At 43.5% G+C, this 22,819-nt stretch overlaps 1 protein-coding gene across 1 annotated transcript; it reads right to left on the reverse strand.

Moving 5' to 3' along the window:
• Positions 1–872: 872 nt before the first annotated feature.
• On the reverse strand, positions 873–14,917 carry KLRF2 (killer cell lectin like receptor F2). The gene is made up of 6 exons (XM_008140832.3): positions 14,773–14,917; positions 8,147–8,245; positions 5,107–5,154; positions 3,006–3,154; positions 2,626–2,741; positions 873–1,015 (listed from the first exon to the last, which is right to left on the reverse strand). Exons 1-6 carry the CDS (start codon positions 14,858–14,860, stop codon positions 898–900), a joined length of 618 nt encoding a protein of 205 aa, XP_008139054.2. The 5' UTR covers positions 14,861–14,917; the 3' UTR covers positions 873–897.
• Positions 14,918–22,819: the final 7,902 nt, after the last annotated feature.

Genomic DNA, 22,819 nt, shown 5'->3' on the forward strand with positions numbered 1-22,819 from the left:
CAACCAGGCCTGCAGGGGAGAACAGTTGGGGGCAAACAGGCCTGCAGAGAAGGACAGTTGTGGGGGATGCAGGCCTGCAGGGGAGGGCAGTTGGGGGGGACCAGGCCTACAGGGGAGGGCAGTTAGGGGCGATTAGGCCTGCAGGGGAGGGCAGTTAGGGGTGACCAGGCTGGCAGAGGAGGGCAGTTGGGGGCGACCAGGCCTACAGGGGAGGGTAGTTGGGGGAGGGGAACCAGGCCTGCAGGGGAGGGCAGTTGGGGGAGACCAGGTCAGCAGGGGAGGGCAGTTGGGGAGTATCAGGCCTGCAAGGGAAAGCAGTTAGGGGTAACCAGGCTGGCAGAAGAGGGCAGTTTGGGGCAACCAGTCCTGCAGGGGAGGACATTTGGGGGGGACCCAGGCCTGCAGGGGAGGGCAGTTGGGGGCAACCAGGCCAGCAGGGGAAGGCAGTTAGGGGCAACCAAGCCAGCAGGAGAAGGCAGTTAGGGGTAATCGGACTGGCAGGGGAGCAGTTGGCCATCGATCGGACTGGCAGGGGAGTGGTTAGGGGGTGATAAGGCTGGCAGGCAGAAGCAGTTAGGGGCAATCAGGCAGGCAGGCAAGCGGTTGGGAGCCAGCAGTCCTGGATTGTGAGAGGGATGTCCCATATTGGAGAGGGTGCAGACTGGGCTGGGAACACACATTCCCCCCTTGTGCATGAATTTCATGCACCAGGCCTCTAGTCTAAAAATAAATATATATATTTTTTATTTTGAAGTTTTATTTCTATACAAATATTTTAAAAATTTATATTTGAATGAAACCGAAGTAAATTTATCTAAAAAAATGGATAGCCACTGTTAACATCCATACACACTTCTACCACTTTCTTATTTAAATGCACAGATTTGCTTTTATTGTTCAGGAAACATCTCTCTGGCAAATGCCATTAAATTTGGAGCCACAGTCTTCAGAATACACTTGATTTCTTGTTGTGACAGCACAGCTCATGCTATCAGTTGGTCCAATCATCGAAAAACTAGGAGATAAAGGTCAGACTTTAGAGAATTTATATTTTTATAATGATAATTATATTTGTTAAAGTCTTCTCCAGCCAAACTGGTATAGGTATCTCCTCAAATGTTGCCAATGATTGTATTTGGGCACTCTTGATTTGCTTCCCAGTCAAGCCCACCCCAACCCCTTGAACCTCCAACCAAATGTCTCTCTTATTGGAATAGCATCAGTTCAAACTTGAAGACTATAAGAATCCCTGTCTCTTCCTTCCCTCTCCGTTCTCATTAAGTATATGAGCAAGCCCTGGGTATTCTATCCCAATATAAATCTTCATATTTATTCACTTCTAATCCAGGCTACTGGTACCTCTTCCATATCTCTGGTCATTGGCTTCTAAATGAACTTCAGTTTCAATTTTGTTTCTATATATTAATTTTCCACATGGCAGCATAAATACTGTTCTTTAAAAGGTAATTAGATGTTAAAATGGAAGTTTTGGTAAAGACATAATATATTAATGGGAGTTACAAAGCAGTAACATAGAAAAAAAATTACTTTTTAAAGTTAAGTGAAACTGTTCAGATAATGTTAACTTCCTTGTTTAACTTCCATAGTGTAATAGGGCTAGGAAAATGTGTAGTTAGAATATTTTTGGAGAAAGCTATTTTTTTAAACTATTTTTTAGTTACTGATTCTTGTTTAAAATATAAAAATAAAACACTATTATAACCATCTGCACATCATTTTTTTGTTAAATAATCAAATTAAAGCTTTTAAAAAAGATGTATTACCCTAACAATATGTCAGTTTCCAAGTAAAATGAGCCTACATATATTTTACTAATATTTTCAAAGATTACAATCAAAGTAAGTCCAAAAAATGAATAGTACTGGATGCCTTAGTTTTATATTCATGAAAGATGATGGAGAATAGAAGTATAAATATCCAACCTGAAATCACTCTGACTCTGTGGCTTTGCTGCAACTTGCCAGGTCTCAGGTGCTCTAATAGTGTAATGTGCAAAGAAAATGAGTGCGCAGAGGAGAACTGGTGACTGTATATGACACTTAGGAATGTTAAAGCACTCTTCCATGCATTACCTTATGTTGTTCACACAAGAACATTGTGAGGAAAGCTTCATTCTCCTTTCCATACAGATGAACAAATGGATATTAATAAGTTTGGAAGAATTTTCTAAGGGCAGAATTTTAAATTCATACTTTCAGATATCAATTCAAGAGGCATTTTTACATAGTCTGGGTGTTTTTATTTATATGTAAATTTTATTTTTATATTTACTATATAGGAAATATTTGCTTAACATTATTTTAAATGAGATTCAAATAAGCTTAAACATTTTAAGTAGTCAATTTTTGACAAATAACCATTTCCAAATGCCATAATGAATATTTTCTAACTCTATTTCTCAACATTATTTATTCCAACCCCATCCCTCCCCCCAAAAAACGGGGAGGCAGAAAGAAGAAAGGAGAGAAAAATAATTTTAAAAGAAGGCAGGTAAGAAGGAAGAAAGAGAAAAATCTTGAAAATCAAGGAAGCTTAATTAAAAATATTTTTCTATAAATAAAACAGCATCATTACATCATCCCTCTGCTTCAAATAACTACTTACTGATTTAGTTCCACAAGAGGGTGTTCATTTATCCACATCCATTGCTTTCCTGGGGATATAACGTATAATCCAATCCAACTAGGACATCCAGGTTTTAAACTCTTCTGTATGAATTCCTAGAGACAAACAGTATAATCATTCATTCATTTATTCAAAAACATGTCAATGCCTTCTATAGAGTAAGGTAATGTGCCAGAATAAGGTACTTGATAAAGAAAATAATCATTTATTTCATAAGTAATAGGGGTTTTTGAAATCATAAACAATGGTAATTACATTATGGCTAATGGATGTTCAAATGACTATAAACCACCCACACTTTTTAGAATTGCACCTAGAATTTTCCCCTGGGCACTTAGACCCTGTTTTTGACTCCTCACCAGCTCTTTCAAATTGTGAATCACCGGCAAATGTGCCTGGAGCTTTGAACAATCACGCTGACTCTCATTCCAAGTTTTAGGAAACGTTGAAAACTTGTAACACTTCCCTTCATTCAGCAGCCAGTCATTTGGGCATATATAATTATTTCCTGAAAGAAAATGTATGAAGAAAAAGTTAAGTAAAGTCTACAGCTAATAGAGAAAGTATAAATAGTATCTAATGTGATTGACTGGAAAATAGACCTTTACCAATTCACTTTTTTTGTGATTAAAAGGCAGCTCTATTAGTAGAATAAAAATGAGATTCATTTATTCATTTGTGTATTTCCAGTACTGGGGGCAGGGTTTTGGGTGACAGGGTTGGAAAGAGCAAAGCTTGTGAATTCTGACCTGTATAGTTAGAAGAAACAATTGTATAATATTTTGATTGTTTATTAACTGAAAAAATAAAAGCCTGTTAAGTCCATTCATTATTTGATTCTAATTCCTTTCTCTCAAGGTTTTCTTTACAACTCTCACTTCATTTCTGTGAGATTACTTACCACTACCATTACTTACTCCATTGCATTGGATACATACTAGTATCCAATACATACTAGTATCCTGTGTTTTTCCTTTATACTGTTCCCTTAGCCTTCAATAGTTTTCCCTTTATTTGCATAATCTAAATCAGTGGTTCCCAACCTTTTTTTGGCCATGCCCCACCTAAGCATCTCTAAAATCCTGATATCCCCCATCACCTGCGACATATCATTCTTGTTATTCAAAAGTGAACTCTTATTCATGTGGAGGAAGCCTAAAAGGCCATTAACTTGGTCTAAGCAAGCTTCCAAAGGACATGGCATCTATGAAAGAGAAAAATAAAAGAACAAAAGGACAGTTGAAGTACTGAGGAAGAAATTCTTAAAAAATAATAATAATGTGAAGTGATATGAAAAAAATAGCAAATAAAGATTCAAAACATACAATAGAGAACTTAAGTGCATAAATATCTCACAATATATATTTACATACTGTATATCATGTATATGTGATATATATGAAGGCTTTGTTTTTGAAGTGGAAGTACAATTGAACATTAAAAGGTAAGTTAATTTAGAGCAGTGGTTCCCAATGTGGGGCACATGCCTCACAGGAGGGCAATTTGATTTTCAAGGGTGGCAATTCGAGAATGAGTTATTAACAGTGAAATTTTTGCATTTCTTATGGTTCTAGGAGCTTCATATATATATATACACACAAAAAAATATTATGCAGTAATTAGAGAGAATGAAATCTTGCCATTTGTGACAACATGAATGCATATAGAGGATATTATGCTAAGTTAAATAAGTCAGGCAGAGAAAGACCAATATCATATGGTTTCACTTACTGGTATATGTAGAATCTAAAATCAAAACAAAACAAAAATAGATTCATAGAAACAGACCAAAGGGATGGTTACCAGAAGGGAAGGGGTGGAGAGATGGATGAAAAAGGGGATTATTATGATCTCTGAATGCATAATAATTTGGCCACTCAGTATATATGTGTATATATATATGTATAATAGAGGCCCGGTGCATGAATTCGTGCATGGGTGGGGTCCGGCCAGCCTGGCCATGGGTGAAAAGGGGATAGGGAATTTAATAAAAAATATGGTGATAGATCTGCAAGGTGAGAGATGATTACTAGAATTAGCAGGATGATCACATTGTAAGGTACAAAAATTAACCAGTCATAATTTCGGCCACCTTTAAGACATAACATTTAAGTATCATTTAGCAAAGGATGGATAACCTGTTTTACTAAAATCTACTGATTTAAATGCTAGTGTTTCTAAAAAGTACTTTCACAGCAACATCTGGACTAGTGTTAGACCAAATATTGAATATCATGTATGGCCAGGTCAAGTAGACACACAAAATTAACCATCACAGCTGGTTTAAACTACACTAAATATTCTATGACACAGTTATCATATCACCATTTGAAAGTTAAAAAAAACCTGATATTTAATTTTCCTAAATTTATGTGACCAGTTGGTTGAAATTTCTTGATTCCAACATAGAGAAGCACATTACAGACAAAACCAACCAACCAAACAACAAACAAACATTACCTGCTAGGCTGCTGATATTTACATTCTGTGAGAAATCCATTTTTTCATCTATACTCGGTGCAAATAAAAAAAAATATAATGAGTAACATTTAATAAAAAGCAATTTAAGTATATGAGAATAAAAATACTAACATAAGATAAAGACATGCAAATAAAAACTGAAAGTATTTCTCTTATACTAGGCTTCTACTCCTCTCCTTCCCCAGAATTAGCCATTTCTTAATCATATCTATTTTTATTCTTTTGAGTGCTAATCACAATTCTAAATATTGCATTCATTCCTTTTTTAAAAAATTGTTGACACTATTATAGATGTCCCCCTTCCCCTCTCCCCTTTGCCCACCTCCACCCAGGTTTCCTTTTCTCCACATCCTGGCCATTACTTGTTTGTTGATATATTAATGATAGCTATTCTGGCAGGCTTGAGGTTGTATCTCATTGTGGATTTAATTTACATCTTTCTACTGATTAGCGACATTGAGCAATTTTTCATGTCTGTTGGCTATCTGTGTGTCCTCTTTGGAGAAGTATCTATTCCGGTCCTTTGCCCATTTTTAATTGGATTACTTGCATATACACTGAGTGGCCAGATTATTATGATCTCTGAATGAATAATAATCTGGCCACTCAGTGTATATCCTATATAATAAAAGGTTAATATGCAAATTGTCCCCTCGACCAGGAGTTCAACCAGTAGGCAGGCCAGCCAACCGCTCATGTCCCTTCCCCTGGCCAGGCTGGCCAGATCCCACCCATGCACAAATTCACAAATTCATGCACCGGGCTCTAATACATATGTACACACACACACACACACACACTAAGTGGCCAGATTATTATGTGTCCAGAAATCATAATAATCTGGCCACTCAGTGTATGTTCTTTGGCTAATCTCTTCACCTTCTTTCTTCCAGTTCTCCCCACTCCTCTCCCCTCTGACATCTGTCAGTCTGTTCCATGTATCCATGCCTCTATTTCTATTTTGTCAGTTTATTTTGCTCATTTTATTCCACATATAAGTGAGATAATATGTATTTATATTTCTCTGACTGCCTTATTTTGTTTAGCATAATAATCTTCAGGTCCAACCATGTTGTCACAAAAGGTAAGAGTTCCTTCTTTTATATGGCCATGCAGTATTCCATTGTGTAAATGTACCATAGCTTTTTTATCCACTCATCTACTGATGGGCACTTGGACTGTTTCTAGATCATGGGTATAATAAATAACACTGCTATGAATACAGGAGTGCATATATTCTTTCTGATTGGTGTTTTGGGGTTCTTAGGATATATGCCTAGAAGTGGAATCACTGGATTAAAAGGCAGTTACATTTTTTTATTTTCTTAGGAAACTCCATACTATTTTCCACAGTGGCTGCACCAGTCTGCATTCCCACCAGCACTGCACTAGGGTTTCCTTTTCTCCACATCCTCGCCAGCACTTGTTGCTCATTGATTTATTAATGATAGCCATTCTGGTAGGTTTGAGGTGATATCTCATGTTAATTGAATTTACATCTTTCGATTGATTAATGACATTGAACAATTTTTCATATGTCTATTGGCCATCTGTGTGTCCTCTTTGGAGAAGTGTCTATTCAGGCCCTTTGCCCATTTTTTAATTGGATTATTTGTTTTCCTGGTGTTAAGTTGTATAAATTCTTTGTATATTTTGGAAATTAATCCCTTATCAGATGTATCACTGGCAAATATGTTCTCCCATACAGTGGGTTCCCTTTTCAATTTGTTGATGGCTTCTTTTGCTATGGTGAAGCTTTTTAGTCAAATTTTTTTATTTTTCCCTTTGTTTCCTTTGCCCTAGGACCGTGGTCAGCAAACTGCAGCTCGCGAGCCACATGCGGTTCTTTGGCCCCTTGAGTGTGGCTCTTCCACAAAATACCACAGCCTGGGCGAGTCTATTTTGAAAAAGTGACGTTAGAAGAAGTTTAAGTTTAAAAAATTTGGCTCTCAAAAAAAATTTCAATCGTTGTACTGTTGATATTTGGCTCTGTTGACTAATGAGTTTGCCGACCACTGCCCTGGGAGATGTGTTGGTAACAATATTGCTAAGAGAGATATCTGAGATTTACTGCCTATGTATTTTCTAGAATTTTTATGGTTCCACAGCTTACATTAAAGTCTTTTATCCACTTTTAATTTATTATTGTGTATGGTGTAAGTTGATAGTCTAGTTTTATTTTTTTGCATGGTTCTGTCCAATTTTCCTAACACCATTTATTGAAGAGACTTTCTTGACTCCTATGGAGGCTCTTGCAACCTCTGTTAAAAATTAATTGACCATAAGGCATGGGTTTATTTCTGGGCTCTCTGTTCTGCTCCATTGATCTATATGCCTGTTCTTATGCTAGTACCAGGCTGTTTAATTACATTGGCCTTGTAGTATAGTTTGATATCTGATATTGTGATACCTCCAACTTATGTTTTTCCTTCTCAAGATGGATGAGGCTATTCTTAAACCTCATACCTACTTTTTGTATATTCTTTTTTTGTTATTTCTTCTTATTCCAGAAACTCCCATTTTATTATATCAAGTGTCTTCAGCTTCTTAGTTGCATTATTTAGAAAACTGTAGAAACCATGAATCCATCCATTGGTCTGGTTGTTTTAAAAAAGATTGAACACATAATACACACATTGAATGCCATTTAAGAGGGGGGAAGGTGCAGAAGTCCACCTAACAGGGTTTTCAAACAGGTCCCCCTCCCCTGTTTTAACTAGCATATTAATACACTTAAGTTATTGTCTTTCAAAGTAATACGAATAAGCACATAATAAGTCAACTTTTCACTGGAAGTTTATTTTTTTAAAAAAAAAAAGATGCAGAATAAGTGCATATATTATATTTGAATGTTTCTTAATTTTTCTTAAGTTTAAAATAATTTTGTAACATGACATATGGCTAGAAAGTTTAATTTACCAATTTTGGACTACATGTAGAGCAGATCTTGATATTAAGAAAAAGTAAAGATCAGTTTATCTTCTAAAATAGAAAAAATAAATAAAAACTCCATACTCACTTGAAAAGTTCAGGCCAATCACTGTCATCAGGTAAATAAGGATCCCGATGGATCCAAATGCTAGCAAAATGCCATAATAATGTAGATTCAGGGCAAAATCTGAAATGTTGATTTGTTTTTTCATTAATTTTAGAACTCTTGTGATAATTCACTTTAAACACATTTTCCTGTCTTTGTTAATTGTTTGGTGATATTTTTTTTAACTTAGCATTATTTATTAAATTATATATTATATAAATATACACAATTCATAATGTATAGTATTATGTGTATTATGTATTACTATATAAAATATAATATAACTATATAAAATTTGTATTGTATATATAACATAACATTATATATAATATAAATATATCTTCTATGTTCTTTATATTACACAGAATACTATGTAGTATATACTATATAAATAAAATGTAATATATATATTCTATATTTCATATATTACATATGGAAAAATAGAAATTAAATATGTGATTATGTTCTGTATGTATATTGCTATCATAGATGGGACTCTTTTTCTTAATTTCATTTTTGGATTATTCAGTGCCAAGTGTATATATATGATGGGTATTATTTATTTTAATGGCTCACTGCAGGAAATAAAAGAAGGAAAGGAACATTATTGAAGTTCTATTATGTTCCAGTCACTGTAGTGGGAATATTCATATGTTATCTCACCTTTACATATGATATATTGTATATCCCTGGTTTTGAATTTTCATACAGGAATCAGTGTCAGCCTAAGCTACGTAGATCTCCAATCAATGCTGCATTTACAGAACATTGGCATAGTACTAATTTGGATCAAAGTTTGCAGGAATTGTCTCTTTAAAGAGGAATAAATGAGGAACCTCAAGAGAATTAGGAATATTATTTAATATAATCATAGGAATATTATTTCAATCTAAAAGCATTCTAGCGCCTGCGGGGAGGATGGAGCCAGAGAGGAGGGGGCGGCTGACGGCCTGGCCGGTGTTCACTGGCAGGAAGGAGATAAAGGCTCCGGAGTGCGCTAAGCGCCGGCTCCGACTGCACTGAGCGCCAGTTCCGGGCGAAACCCTGGGGAGCCAGGCGCAGGCTGGGGGAATGAATCTGGGCTGTGGGGCGCAGGCACAGAGGAGCGGGGGAAGGCAGAGCTCCAGAGGCGCGCACGGGAAGGGGCGCAAAGGACGGACTGTTGCCTGCGCCACTGAACTGCCCTAGCGTGAAGGAGACATAAGCTCAGGACCGTGCTGAACCCCAGTTCCGACTGCACTGAACCCCAGTTCCGGCCGAAGCCCTGGGAAGCCAGGCACACGCTGGGGGAATGAATTTGGGCTGTGGTGGCGGAGGCACAGAGAAGCGGCGGCTCCAGACGCGCGCACTGGAAGGTGCGCAGAGGACGGACTTTTGCCTGCGCCACTGGGTGGCCCTGCTGGGAAGGAGACAGGGACGCCAGACTGCGCTGAGACCCAGTTCCAACTACACTGAAACCCAGTTCCAGGCGAGAATCTGGGAGTCCAGATTCATTAGGGGAGGGACTGGACTGTTTGGCAGTGGGCGAAACTCCAGGGCGCGTTTCTCTCAGAGGTGTTTGCAAGAAATACAGAGGGACACAGACGCAGGAGCCTCATAGGGCGGGGCTGACAGGAAGCCAAGGTTGTAGGCTCCACCCTGTAGCTCCGCCCCAGGCAAGCTGAGCATTAGCTTTTTCCTGCTGAGTGCCTCAGGTAGTGGCTGACCCACACTACATTGGAGACCCAGAAACGAGGGCATCTAGTGGTTGGTGGGAGATGACACCAGATTTCAATCACTTGCATAAGGGAGGCATTCTAGAGGCAGACTCAGTGAGCGCCAAGGAATTGCTGCATCAAGACCCGGCCCACAAACATGTCTCCTGCACAGCAACTCTTCCTATATAGACAAAGAGGGTCCTCACGGCCAATTGGCCTGGAGGACAATTCCTCCCAGTGACACCAACAACAATCAAGACTTAACTGTACAAAGGAGGACCAAGATGGAGACATAGGGCGGCAGCCTGATCGTTGCCTACCACAACAATATTGAGACTACGACGGGAGAGCAGAGCAGACACCAGCCAGAAAGACCGGGGGGCTGGCTGAGCAGATGCTCTACAACTAGAATAAAAGAGAGGGGTACGCAGGATGATGCTGATGCCGGTGACCCAAAGTCCACACTTTAAGAACTATGGCTCAGGCGACACAATGGTGGCCTGGAACGTGCTCGGCGCAGTTCCCCCGGTGGTCTCCGGCTGAGGGGACGGCTCCACTCGCTGCCGAGCACGGACAGACGAGCCCCTGGGAGACATGGGGAGGGAGACTCCATGCTTGCTGACCTCCGAGTCCTTCAAGAATCTCAATGCCCCGAAGTGGCCAAGTGCGCACGCTCAGCGACTGGCCACCGTTGCAGACCCAAGGGCCGACGCAGCGACACCGGACCAGCCCACCGCCGGGCACCGGGCACACCGGAGCCTTGCCGAGCCCGCCGCCCAACGAGTTCTGCGGCAGCCGCCCTGGAGCTCTGAGAAAATGACCGAAGGAATTGCTGAGAGGGAATTGACCAACAGGAATTGGGATCACGAAGACGAAACCCCGCTGAGACCCGAGTCCAGGCAAGCCTGCGAGCCTCTGGGCTCAGATGTGGTCACACGCCTCTGGGTCTAGGTGAGGCCTCACGCCCCTGGGTTTGGGTGAGGCCACGCGCCCCTGGGTCCAGGTGAAGCTGAATTCCGGGTTCGGGTGAGGCCATGTGCCCCTGGGTCCGGGCGAATCTGAACCCTGGGTCCGGGTGAGGCCGTGGGCCCCTGGATCCGGGTAAGGCTGGGTTCCGAGTACGGGTGAGGCCGTGAGCCCCTGGATCCGGGTGAGACCACGCGACCAGGGGTCTGAGAGAGGTAACGCGCCCCTGGGTCCGGGTGGCTTCGTGCACCTAGGTCCAGGTGAGGCCACGTGCCCCTGGGTCTGAGAGAGGCCACGCACCCCTAGGTCCGGGCGAGACCATGTGTCCCTGGATCCGGGTGGGGCCTCGTGCACCTAGGCCCGGGTGGGGCCGCGTGCCCCTGGGTCTGGGGGAGGCCAGGCGTCCCTGGGTCCGGGTGAGACCGTGTGTCCCTGGATCCGGGTGAGGCCTCGTGCGCCTAGGCCCGGGCGAGGCCTCGTGCCCCTGGGTCTGGGGGAGGCCAGGCGTCACTGGGTCCGGGTGAGACCGTGTGTCCCTGGATCCGGGTGAGGCCTCGTGCGCCTAGGCCCGGGTGAGGCCACGTGCCCCTGGGTCTGGGGGAGGCCAGGCGTCCCTGGGTCCGGGTGAGACCGTGTGTCCCTGGATCCGGGTGAGACCTCGTGCACCTAGGCATGGGTGAGGTCACGTGCCCCGGGGTCTGAGAGGCCAAGCGTCCCTGGGTCCGGGTGAGACCATGTGTCCCTGGATCCGGGTGAGGACGCGTGCACCTAGGCCCGGGAGAGGCCACGTGCCCCTGGGTCTGGGAGAGGCCAAGCGTCCCTGGGTCCGGGTGAGACCATGTGTCCCTGGATCCGGGTGAGGCCTCGTGCACCTAGGCCCGGGTGAGCCCAAGTGGCCCTGGGTCTGGAAGAGGCCAAGCGTCCCTGGGTCCGGGTGAGACCATGTGTCCCTGGATCCGGGTGAGGCCTCGTGCACCTAGGCCCGGGTGAGGCCACGTGCCCCTGGGTCTGGGAGAGGCCAAGCCTCCCTGGGTCCGGGTGAGACCATGCGTCCCTGGATCCGGATGAGGCCTCGTGCACCTAGACCCGGGTGAGCCCAAGTGGCCCTGGGTCTGGAAGAGGCCAAGCGTCCCTGGGTCCGGGTGAGACCATGTGTCCCAGGATCCGGGTGAGGCCTCGTGCACCTAGGCCCGGGTGAGCCCAAGTGGCCCTGGGTCTGGGAGAGGCCAAGCGTCCCTGGATCCGGGTGAGACCATGTGTCCCTGGATCCGGGTGAGGCCTCGTGCACCTAGGCCCGGGTGAGCCCAAGTGGCCCTGGGTCTGGGAGAGGCCAAGCATCCCTGGGTCCGGGTGAGACCATGTGTCCCAGGATCCGGGTGAGGCCTCGTGCACCTAGGCCCGGGTGAGCCCAAGTGGCCCTGGGTCTGGGAGAGGCCAAGCATCCCTGGGTCCGGGTGAGACCATGTGTCCCTGGATCCGGGTGAGGCCTCGTGCACCTAGGCCCGGGTGAGCCCAAGTGGCCCTGGGTCTGGGAGAGGCCAAGCGTCCCTGGGTCCGGGTGCGACCATGTGTCCCTGGATCCGGATGAGGCCTCGTGCACCTAGGCCCGGGGGAGCCCAAGTGGCCCTGGGTCTGGGAGAGGCCAAGCGTCCCTGGGTCCGGGAGAGACCATGTGTCCCTGGAACCAGGTGAGGCCTTGTGCAACTAAGCCCGGGTGAGGCCACGTGCCCCTGGGTCTGGGAGAGGCCAAGCGTCCCTGGGTATGGGTGAAGCCAGATCCTGGGTCCGGGTGAGGCCGTGCGCCCCTGGATCCATCCGGGTGAGGCTGGGTCCCAGGCCCGGGTGAGACCACGCGCCCCTTGGGTATGGGTGAGGCCACGTGCCCCTTAGTCCGGGTGACGCCGTGCCCCTGGGTTCGGCCGAGACCAAACCAGAGGGAGTCGGACCTCCATTACCACCATTTGTCCACCATCCAGAGCTGAGGGGTCAGTGCTGACATGTACACATAAGGAACTGCTGGACATTGAAATTGGGTCTCAAAAGAACTGTTGGTCCAGAGGGAAGCTCGCTACAGATTGATTCATTTGCCTGTCAGCATAACTATTATTGCTCGTCTCACATTCAGTTCTTATTAGTATATATCTAGTGACATTTGATCTCGCTCATCTAGGGGAAATGATGAACAACATAGACTGAGGAACAAGAACAGAACCAGAAGCAAGGAGGCATCGATCGGACTATCGGGCCTCAGAGGGAGGATAGGGGAGGGTAGGGGGAGGGTGGGGGGAGGGGGAGAGTTCAACCAAAGGACCTGTATGCATGCATATAAGCCTATCCAACGGTTAAGTTCAACAGTGGATTGGGGCATGCGTGGGGAGAGGGGTGGGATGGGAATGGGGGGATGAGGACAAATATGTGACACCTTAATCAATAAAGAAATTTAAAAAAATAAAAAAATAAAAAAAAAAATAAAAAAAATAAAAGCATTCTAGCCAATTTGCCTTGCTAGTGGCCAAATAGAAAGTCAAGTAATTTGATACTCAGGTAATTATTCCCAAATTTGAATTGGCTTATAAATAAAGATGCACTTAATTTCATCACCCATAGTCATACATTTCACAAATAGTTCTAAGTCAGTGATTTTCAACCGATGTGCTACAAGAATTTTTAAAACATGCAATATCTGACTATTTACTAGTCAGGAGACTTATATCTTTTCCCTTAGATTTTCAAATTAAAAAATGACAAAAAAAAACATATTTTTTGGTGTGCTGCAGACTTTTAGTAATTGGTTTATGCGTGTCATAAGATGAAAAAAGGTTAAGAATCGCTATTTTAGGTTGTAAAAAAAGAGTGCAGTGAATAAGGTTGAGAATCACTGTTCTAGGTTGTAACAAAAGAGTGCTCTTTCTCCAATCTGCAAGTACCTTGATGCTTCATTTCAATTGATTTCTATGGACTTAGTGTATCTCTTTATATCTATAATACATAGTTATAAGATGTGCTGTTTGTTGTAAAACTTTTGAAATTTACTACTCAATTGTCTGTATTTCAAAATAAGTCCCAAGTAAGTTAATTTTTTTTTCTGGCCTGTGGATATTTCTTCCCTCAGGCAAAAGTAGAAAGACCTCTACTTAGCTAAAAACCCTCAAAATCTATTTCTGCACATTATGAGGGAATACCTATCCTAAGCATATTTATCCATAGTTAGCTGGTTCCATGCTTACCAGGAAGGGAAATTTTAAACTCATTGCCAAATCAATATGCTGCATATAAAACTTGTCTATAAAACCTGTAACAGATCTGAAAACAAAACAGCCTTGACCAGATACAGCAATCCTAAACAGCAAAGAGTAGTATTGTCATTTATTTTGCCCACTCTCATTCCCAGTGGGTTATTCTGCCAGCCCCATGGCTCTTTTTAGAAGATTAATAAAATATAATCTGTATATACAAAAATGTCTTTTTAAGCTGTAAAATGCTATAGGACCACTGTTACTCCCACCCTCGGCACTAGATCTTTACCTCTGAGTATAATAACCATCTTCACACAGATATCATACCCCACCTGGCTACTCATATTTGCCTTCAAGAATCTTATGTTTTGTAGGAGGAATAATTTTTACGAAAATGCTAACTTTGACCTTTTACTTGAAAGTTGCCTTTGTATTCTTATTATACCACATTGAGAAGATTATACATTATCTATTAGCATTTCGATGACCCCATGGCTACAAAAGTACTGTGGGGGTTTTTTGTTTATTTTTTTATTGTTGATGAGAAAATGAGTCTAAATAACCTATCTTAGGCAACACATGACCATTTTGTAAAATCCCAGAATATAGTTATTTTTAATACTTTAAAATTATTCAAAGATAATTGTCTTCCTATGAGAATAATACAATTTTAAACTCGAGTCTGAGTGAGAAATAACAATATTCCTACCTTTAGATCTCTGCCTGGATTTAAAACGATCCTTGAAATTCAGCCTCATGTAGCCATCTTCATTCTCCATCTCCTCAAATATTTTCATGTGATATTACCAAGAAAATAGAGAATAGTTTCAGCGTTGGATGAATATTCCTGCTAACACAATGTACCAAAGACTAAAAGGAAGTCCAAAAATAGTCTGACCACACAGGATGTGTTGGTGAATGAAATGGACAGACATATTAATTTCTGAGTAAAATTCTGTATGCTGCAAAGTAAAAGTGGGTATTTTGCTTCATTCTTTTCAACAAATATTTATTGGACACTTACTATGTACCAGTCATTTGTGTGCAGTGTATTAGGAAGAAGACAAACATACTGTCTATATTCTAATGAGAAAAAAATATATAAATACCAAACAAAACCAGTGCTTGGCTAGATAAGAATAAAACTTTTAAAGGTTACTATCTTTACTATATGTCAGTGTTGTGCATGCATACACAGAGGAAATTATCACTTTTTAGTGGTGATTGGTAAATCACAGGCCAGTGGTGAGAGGAGCATATAATGAGGGCATGAAGAAAGGTAATATCAGACCTACATTCAATCAGTTGTCATAACAGTTATTTTAAATAATTACCCAAAATCCCTGAGAGAGGTATGGCTATGATGGTCTGAGGTGACTCTCCAAGAAATGATCAGTGCAGAGGTGATGGTAAATTGAATACAAGGGAGATGGATCTAACATACTATGAAGTCCTTGTGGTACTACAGTAGATCTGTGGGCAGGAAGTCAAATTCATTATTGGATTAAGAGTATACCTTATTAGAACCCACTATTTCCCTCTTCAATATGGTAGTCACAATGTAATCTCCCACCAAGCTAGCCTGCTGTCCCTCTCAGAATTGGTATCTTAATCTGGGACACAGATTTGGCCATTGCATTTGACACATTGGGCACTCAGCTCCAGGGCATCCTTGGGTAGTAGATGACAACTTTATTGATCCCGGGCATAGGACTCTTCTCAGTTGCATGGCCATTCTGTATTAGTCCATTGATCAAACATCAGAGTGTCTGGAGAAAGAGGCTTCCTGAAGCCCACACCACATACCGTTCTGTCTACCTGATTATTGAAAGTCTCTTCCTCAACTCTGGTTATCAAAAATTGTGGGTATTTACCTAGGAATTAACTTCTTAACAATCTGTGTTCATTCTGAATAATCCCTGTGCATACTTCTCCCTCAAATCTCTTTGTCACTAATGTTCTAATTTTGTTCTTTTTGAGTTCTTGACCAGCCAATGAACCCGTTAATCTCTGAATATGAGTCATTTTAGATTTATATCGCTAAATACTCATCTTTCCTGCTAGATGAACAGCCAGATATATCACCCAAATTTCTGTTTAACTCAAAGATTTAATTTAACTCCACTTGTTTTTCAAGGGAACCCCCTGAATGGGACTATAATGTGGCATCTATTTTTAGCAGTCATACATTTCATATTCAGTGATAAAACTTTTCTTTTTACTTCTCCACCATGTGATCATATGGAACCCTTTCCCTCTCTTGCACCAAGTCTATGTACATGGTTCAGGTGAAGAGAGAAAATTAACACAGAAATATACCATGGGAGTTTGAGCCATCTGCTCATGTAGTTTACTGTACCTTTTTGGAATTGCTCAGGCCTAGCCTCCAATATGCTCCTTTTGAATTTATGATAGAATGCTGCTCTACATTTCAAATTTTAGGATCTATTAGGTCAAATTGGTCACTTGAGATCATATTCCTGCTGGTGAATGAATATCATACTAAAGTTATAGACTCTTTACTGCTTATTCTTCACCAGGTACAATTAGCCTAATGTCATTAATGTAATGAATCTATTCTTCATAATAGCTGTATCATGTTCTGAGATATGTCAAAATGAGCTAGTTCTCACTAAGATATCTTATGGCAGGAATCAGGAGAACTGACATATACCTGGGCAAAACAGTGAAGAAGTATTCTTATGAAATTCCATGAAAAGATTCTCTGCAAATGGTGGAAAATATCTGTAATACATGTATCTGACAAAATGATTGTTTCTATATTATTTATACACTAAGAGGCCCGGTGCATGAAAATTTGTGCAAGAGTAGGCCTTCCTTTCCCCGGCTGCCAGCACTGGCTTCCCTCTGTCACCCAGGACCCCGGTTGCTTCCCTCCTCTGGCTTCCCTCCAGGCCTGGCTTGTCAGGAAGGACGTCAAGAAGACGTCAGGTCTAATTAGCATATTATCCTTTTATTATTACAGACTAGTGGCCTAGTGCACAAAGCTATGAGGACAATAGCGAAGGGGTGGGACATTGAAAGGAAATCAGGAGCCCATGCCCATGTGCCCTGGGAGTTTCCATGTTCCCTGAACCACCAGGAAGTTGCGTGGGTAGTCTGTCCTCCCCGCAGCTTCCTGAAAAACTATTTCCAAAAGTCCCTTCTGTGGCCAGAGTCATGCCTGGCGAGCCAGGAGGTCCCCAGTGAACAGCTTGGGCCGTGCTGAACGCTTTCTACCGCTCAGAGCTGGATAAGAGGTGCTCAGAGGTGAACACTACCAAGTTGGGGATCTTGGAGGGAGGGGGTGCTCTCTCTCCGATGCCCCCACCCTTCAGATCCATTTCTCTGACTTTCACCACAATCGCCACCTTATGGCCATTTTTATATTGCTGCCTTCCTCTGTAGCTCTGGGGCAATCAGTAAGGGATGAGATTTTATCTCTATGCCCAAGGCAGAGTTCAGGAGCCTGGCAGTGATATCAGGCTTGTCCTGGTTACTCTGAGTGTCCGCACTTCATTCATTCCCCAGAAATTGTACCTGTAGGCTTATGGGGTATGTGCCTTGGGGCAAGTTCTGGCTGAGCTGTGGGCATCCCGGGGCCGGGTATCAGCACCGCCGCTGGGGAGGTATCCATCCACAGGAGCTGCCTTCCGTGGGCCTGCCCACAGGAGCCACCAGGGATCTGTGGGGAACGTGGGAGCCCAGAGGGAGCCCGGATGTAGGCCAGGCCTGGGAAGGGTGCGATGGACTCTGCTACAGACACCCGTGGGAGACCCGCTCATCAGATTGGGATTTTCTCTCTCTGGAGGTAGGGACCAGTCCAGCTTGGAAGTGGCAGTTGAGGGTGGTAGGGAGGAAGGAGGGGAAGGTGGATTGCAGTCCAGGGTAAGGCGCGTTCTTAATATTTCAGTTCCACATCCAAAGGAACACGGCAATAGCCAAGGGGTAGAACAGGGCCCTGATGCCTGAGGGGGAGTTTCAGGGGGCCGGCATCAGTATCAAGGTCATCCTAATCATGCTCAAGTGTTCCATGCTGCATTTGTTCACAGTAGATTGTACCAGCAGAGTATAGGGGGTGATTTTTCCACACAACTCCCAGCCCAAGTGTGGGGCTGCCTGAACCAAACAGGGATCCAGGAGCAGGTATTGGGTACCAGGTTGCGGACCTTTCCGGGAGATGGGGCCAGAGCCGGGTGGTAGGTAGAAGTTGCAAAGGGCTCGCCTGCGGACACACGTGGATGTTGGTCATTGGGCTGGACTTCACCAGCACTTGCTCTTGAGATGGGGGCCAGCCCAGGCAGTACATTTGTGAAGTGCCTCTGTGGGATTTTCCCGAGCCTGCATCCAGAGACTCAAAGGGCAACAGGTAAGGGGTGTAGTGCAGCCGCAGGGTCTGAAGGGAGAGTTCCAGGGGCCAGCCACTGCTGATCCCTGGTCATTCCGGCTACACCCCCACCACCCAAGCGTTGGGACTTCAGTCTGTTTGCTGGAGATTGCACCTGCCAGAGGCGGGAGAGGCTCATGCAGCCGGCTAAAGGCTGAGTGGCTCTCCCACAGTGGGAGCACACTGACCACCAGGGGGCAGCTCCTTCATTGAGCATCTACCCCCTGGTGGTTAGTGCGCCACCGGTTGTTCAGTGGTTACAACGTTATGACCACTTGTTTTTTATATATATAGATTACAACTCATTATATATCTATCTATCATGTATATGTATTAATTGGCATAAGGCCATGAGAATGCTCAACAGATCATTAAAAATGTGCAAATTAAACTACATTTAGATATCATCATATAACTACTTGAATAGTTAAAATGTAAGACCATATCAAATACTGCTGTTGATGTGGAGCAACTGGGACTATTCTACATTAATGATGGGAATGGTACAACCTCTTTGGAAAATGTTATCCTATATAATAAAGAGGTAATATGCAAATTGACCCTCAAGCTCTCACATCACAAGATGGGCACCCCCACGTCATCACAAGATGGCTGCCCCCATGTCGTCACAAGATGGCTGGCAGGGGTGGGCAGTTGGGGGCTACCAGGCCTGCAGGGGAGGGCAGTTGTGGGTGATTGGGCCAGCAGGGGAGGGCAGTTGGGGGCAATCAGGATGTCAGGGGAGTAGTTAGGTATCAATCCGGCTGGCAGGGGAGCGGTTAGGGGACAATCAGGCTGGCAGAGAGAAGTGGTTAGGAGCAATCAGGCAGGCAGGCAGCAAGTTATTAGGAGCCAGCAGTCCCGGATTGTGAGAGGGATGCCTGGCTGCCGGTTTAGGCCTGATCCCTGTCAGTCGAACATCCCCCAAGGGGTCCCAGATTGGAGAGGGTGCAGGCTGGGCTGAGGGACACCCCTCCAGTGCACAAATTCCAGTGCACCGGGCCTCTAGTATGTTTATAAAATTAAACATATATTCCCTTTTTAAACACAGCTTTATTTGAATATAATTTATATACAGAAAACTGCACATATTTAATTTGTGCAATTTGATGAGTTTGGACATAAGCAAACACCCATTATACCAGCACCACAGTCAAGGTAATAGACATATCTTTCACCTTACAGATTGCATGTTAATCACAAAAATAGAGGGGGAGAAAAAAACACATTCCTCTATATAACCTAAAGATTATACTCCAAGGTATTTCCTCAAAATATCCTATCTAATAATAGACAAATATGCAAATTGACCATACCTCCGACACACCCACAAGCCATGCCCACAAGCCACGCCCACCATCCAATCAGAACAAGTATGCAAATTAACCCAAACCAAGATGGTTACAGCCACAGAGAGCAAGGTTTCCTAGGTAACAGAGGAAGCCAAGCTTTCTGCCAGCCGTTGAAGGCCTAAGCCTCCACTCAAGCTACAAAATTTCAATTATAGAGGGTAAACAAATTCAAACAGAAATGGCGGCAGAATGGAGCTTGAGAGAGCAGGCCAGGGTTGCTTCTGGCAACAGGGGAAGCAAAGCTTTCCATACTCCCTGGCCAGGCCCACCCGCTTAAGGCAACAAAGTTTCAATTATAACCCCAACACAAATGGCTGCGGGCCTTGGGCCTGAGGGAGCCCCAGGCTTGGCTCCGCTCCAGGCTACAAAGTTTCAATTGTAGAAGGAAAATAAATTCCAGATACCAGGGCCTCCACTTGGGTTGCCAGGGGGCGTGGCCCGCCTGCAAACCACCACAGGCCCCTCACTCAGGCCGCCCCACACCCCAAGAAAACCCCACCCTGATCAGGGACACCCTTCAGGGCAAACCAGCTGGTCCCCACCCCTGTACCAGGCCTCTATCCTATCTAATAAAAGAGTACTATGCAGATTGATCATCACTGCAACACACAATATAGCTGCCCCCATGTGGTCAAAGATCCTGCCCCCATGTGGACACAAGATGGTCACCACAAGATGGCCAGCAGGAGAGAGCAGTTGGGAGGCACCCAGCCTGCAAGGGAGGGCAGTTGGAGGTGATCAACCCTGCAGGAGAGGGCAGTTAGGGGTAACCAGGCCAGCAGAAGAGGGAAGTTGGGGGCAAACAGGCTGGCAGCAGAGTGGTTAGGGGGTGATCAGGCTGGCAGGCAGAAGCGGTTAGGAGCAATCAGGAAGGTAGGCAGGCAAGCAGTTGGGAGCCAGCAGTCCTGGATTGTGAGAGGGATGTCCCAGATTGGAGAGGGTACAGGCTGGGTAGAGGGAAAACCCCCTTCCATGCACGAATTTCGTGCACCGGGCCTCTAGTTTGAAAATAAATGTCTACAGAAAGACTTTAACAGAAATACTTATGCTGGTTTTATTAATGATAGCCAAAAATTGGAAACAACCCAATGGGGTAATGGATAAACAAATTTTTATGTATCCACATAATGAAATATTACTCAGCAATAAAAGGAATGAACTATTTGTCTATGCAACAAGGTGGATGAAATTCAAAGGCATTATACTGAGCAAAAGACAGCAGGCTTTCAAGAATGTATACTATGTGGTTCCATTTATGTAAAATTCTAAAGGCAGCAAAATTCATCTCCATTGATAGTAGATTAATGGCTGGCTGATTCCAAAGATAGGGGAGGAACTGCAAAGGCACATCAGGGGATATATTCTGGTGATGCAAATGTTTAATATTTCCACTCAAATTTTGGTTTGACTGTTTTTCCTTTAACCCTTTGCACTCCCTTGCTTTTTTCTCGATTCCTTTATTCTACTCGGGATTTAAGTTTTTAAATACCCCAGATTTTACAAAGTGCGGCAGTAGAATAAAAAACTGGAGTTTCTTTTCATACAAACTTATTTATTTGGATTTTTTTATATTTCAAATTACTGATACATTCAATACAATTCGACATATGAGCTGCTACCGATGCTAAACGTGTCAAGTCACACACAACATCCGAGTGCAAAAGGTTAACAACAAAACTAAATTTCATTCAACCATGACAGTGCAATCTATCTATATTCTCATAATTATGCACTCTTAGTTTTATGACTAGAATATTTTGGTGATGACACAGGTAGAATATATTTTCCAAAAAAACTTTTAATCTTCTATCTGTCCCTAGATGGAAGCAACAATTCTGTAATTTGTTCTTTTCTTGTGTATTTTACCTTGCATAATTTTGTTTTGGGTGATGACAGAATTGACCAGAGCTATTTATTTGGAGCCACCCAAAAGAGTTTAATGCTGCATTTCTTATTCTCATCACATTTTCTTTCTTTTTATTATTTTGTACTCTTTCCTCTGTTCTCATTTTATTTTCCCCTCAGAGTGTCCCAGTCAGAACAAATGCTGTGCTACTTTTATGGGACATCAGCTATTTCCCTTTAGTTTTCTCCCTTTTATGTATAATACATGTATCTATACTGTTGAGGAGGGATCCTATATAATAAAGAGGTGATATGCAAATTAACTGTCACACCCTCACAAGATGGCTGCCTACAACCAGGCTGGCAGGGGGGTTAGTGAGGGATGACCAAATGACTAAACAAGCAGGCTGCATGGGGCAACCAGGCCGGCAGGGGGGTTAGTGAGGGAAGACTAAACAACTGAACAGCAGGCTGCATGGAGCGACCAGGACAACAGGGAGGGGGTAGTTTGGGGCAACCTGGCCAGCAGCGGAGGGAAGTTAGGGGTGATCAGGCAGGCAGGCAAGTTAATGATTAGGAGCCAGTGGTCCAGGATTGTGAGAGGAATGTCCAACATCCCCCGAGGGGTCCCAGATTGGAGAGGGTGTAGGCTGGGCTGAGGGGACCCCTCCTCCCTTGTGCACAAATTTCATGCACCAGGCCTCTAGTATAAAATAATTTGATAACTCTGATGAGGACAGACCTGAAAGTAAAATTGTGCCTTGATAACCTAACACTGGCATCACACTATCATCTTGAATATTCATGACTCCATTCTGAGGACTTTTTAACTATACCTTTTTCTTTTTTTCCCTTTGTTTTTTCCTCTGTGTATGTTTGTGCATGCAGATATCCACATGATACTTGAGTTCGAAAGAGAACGTGATTTTTGTTCTTGTTTCAGTGGCCAGTTGAAACCATAGCTTTCTGTCTCTTTTGCTTTCAACACCTTTAAGGTGGGCTTTCTGAACACGTGATAATTAAGTGGTAATGTCCTAAAGCATGCCTCAGTATTTTTATCTCTCATGGTTCTGGAAGGACACTAGTTACTTACCACTCTTGGGAGAATTGAAAAACTTTACAGGATAGTTCAGATGTAGACTCTGTATGGAGCAATAAGAATATGTGAGTTC

This window comes from Eptesicus fuscus, chromosome 7 (assembly GCF_027574615.1).
Source record: "Eptesicus fuscus isolate TK198812 chromosome 7, DD_ASM_mEF_20220401, whole genome shotgun sequence".
NCBI lineage: Eukaryota > Metazoa > Chordata > Mammalia > Chiroptera > Vespertilionidae > Eptesicus > Eptesicus fuscus.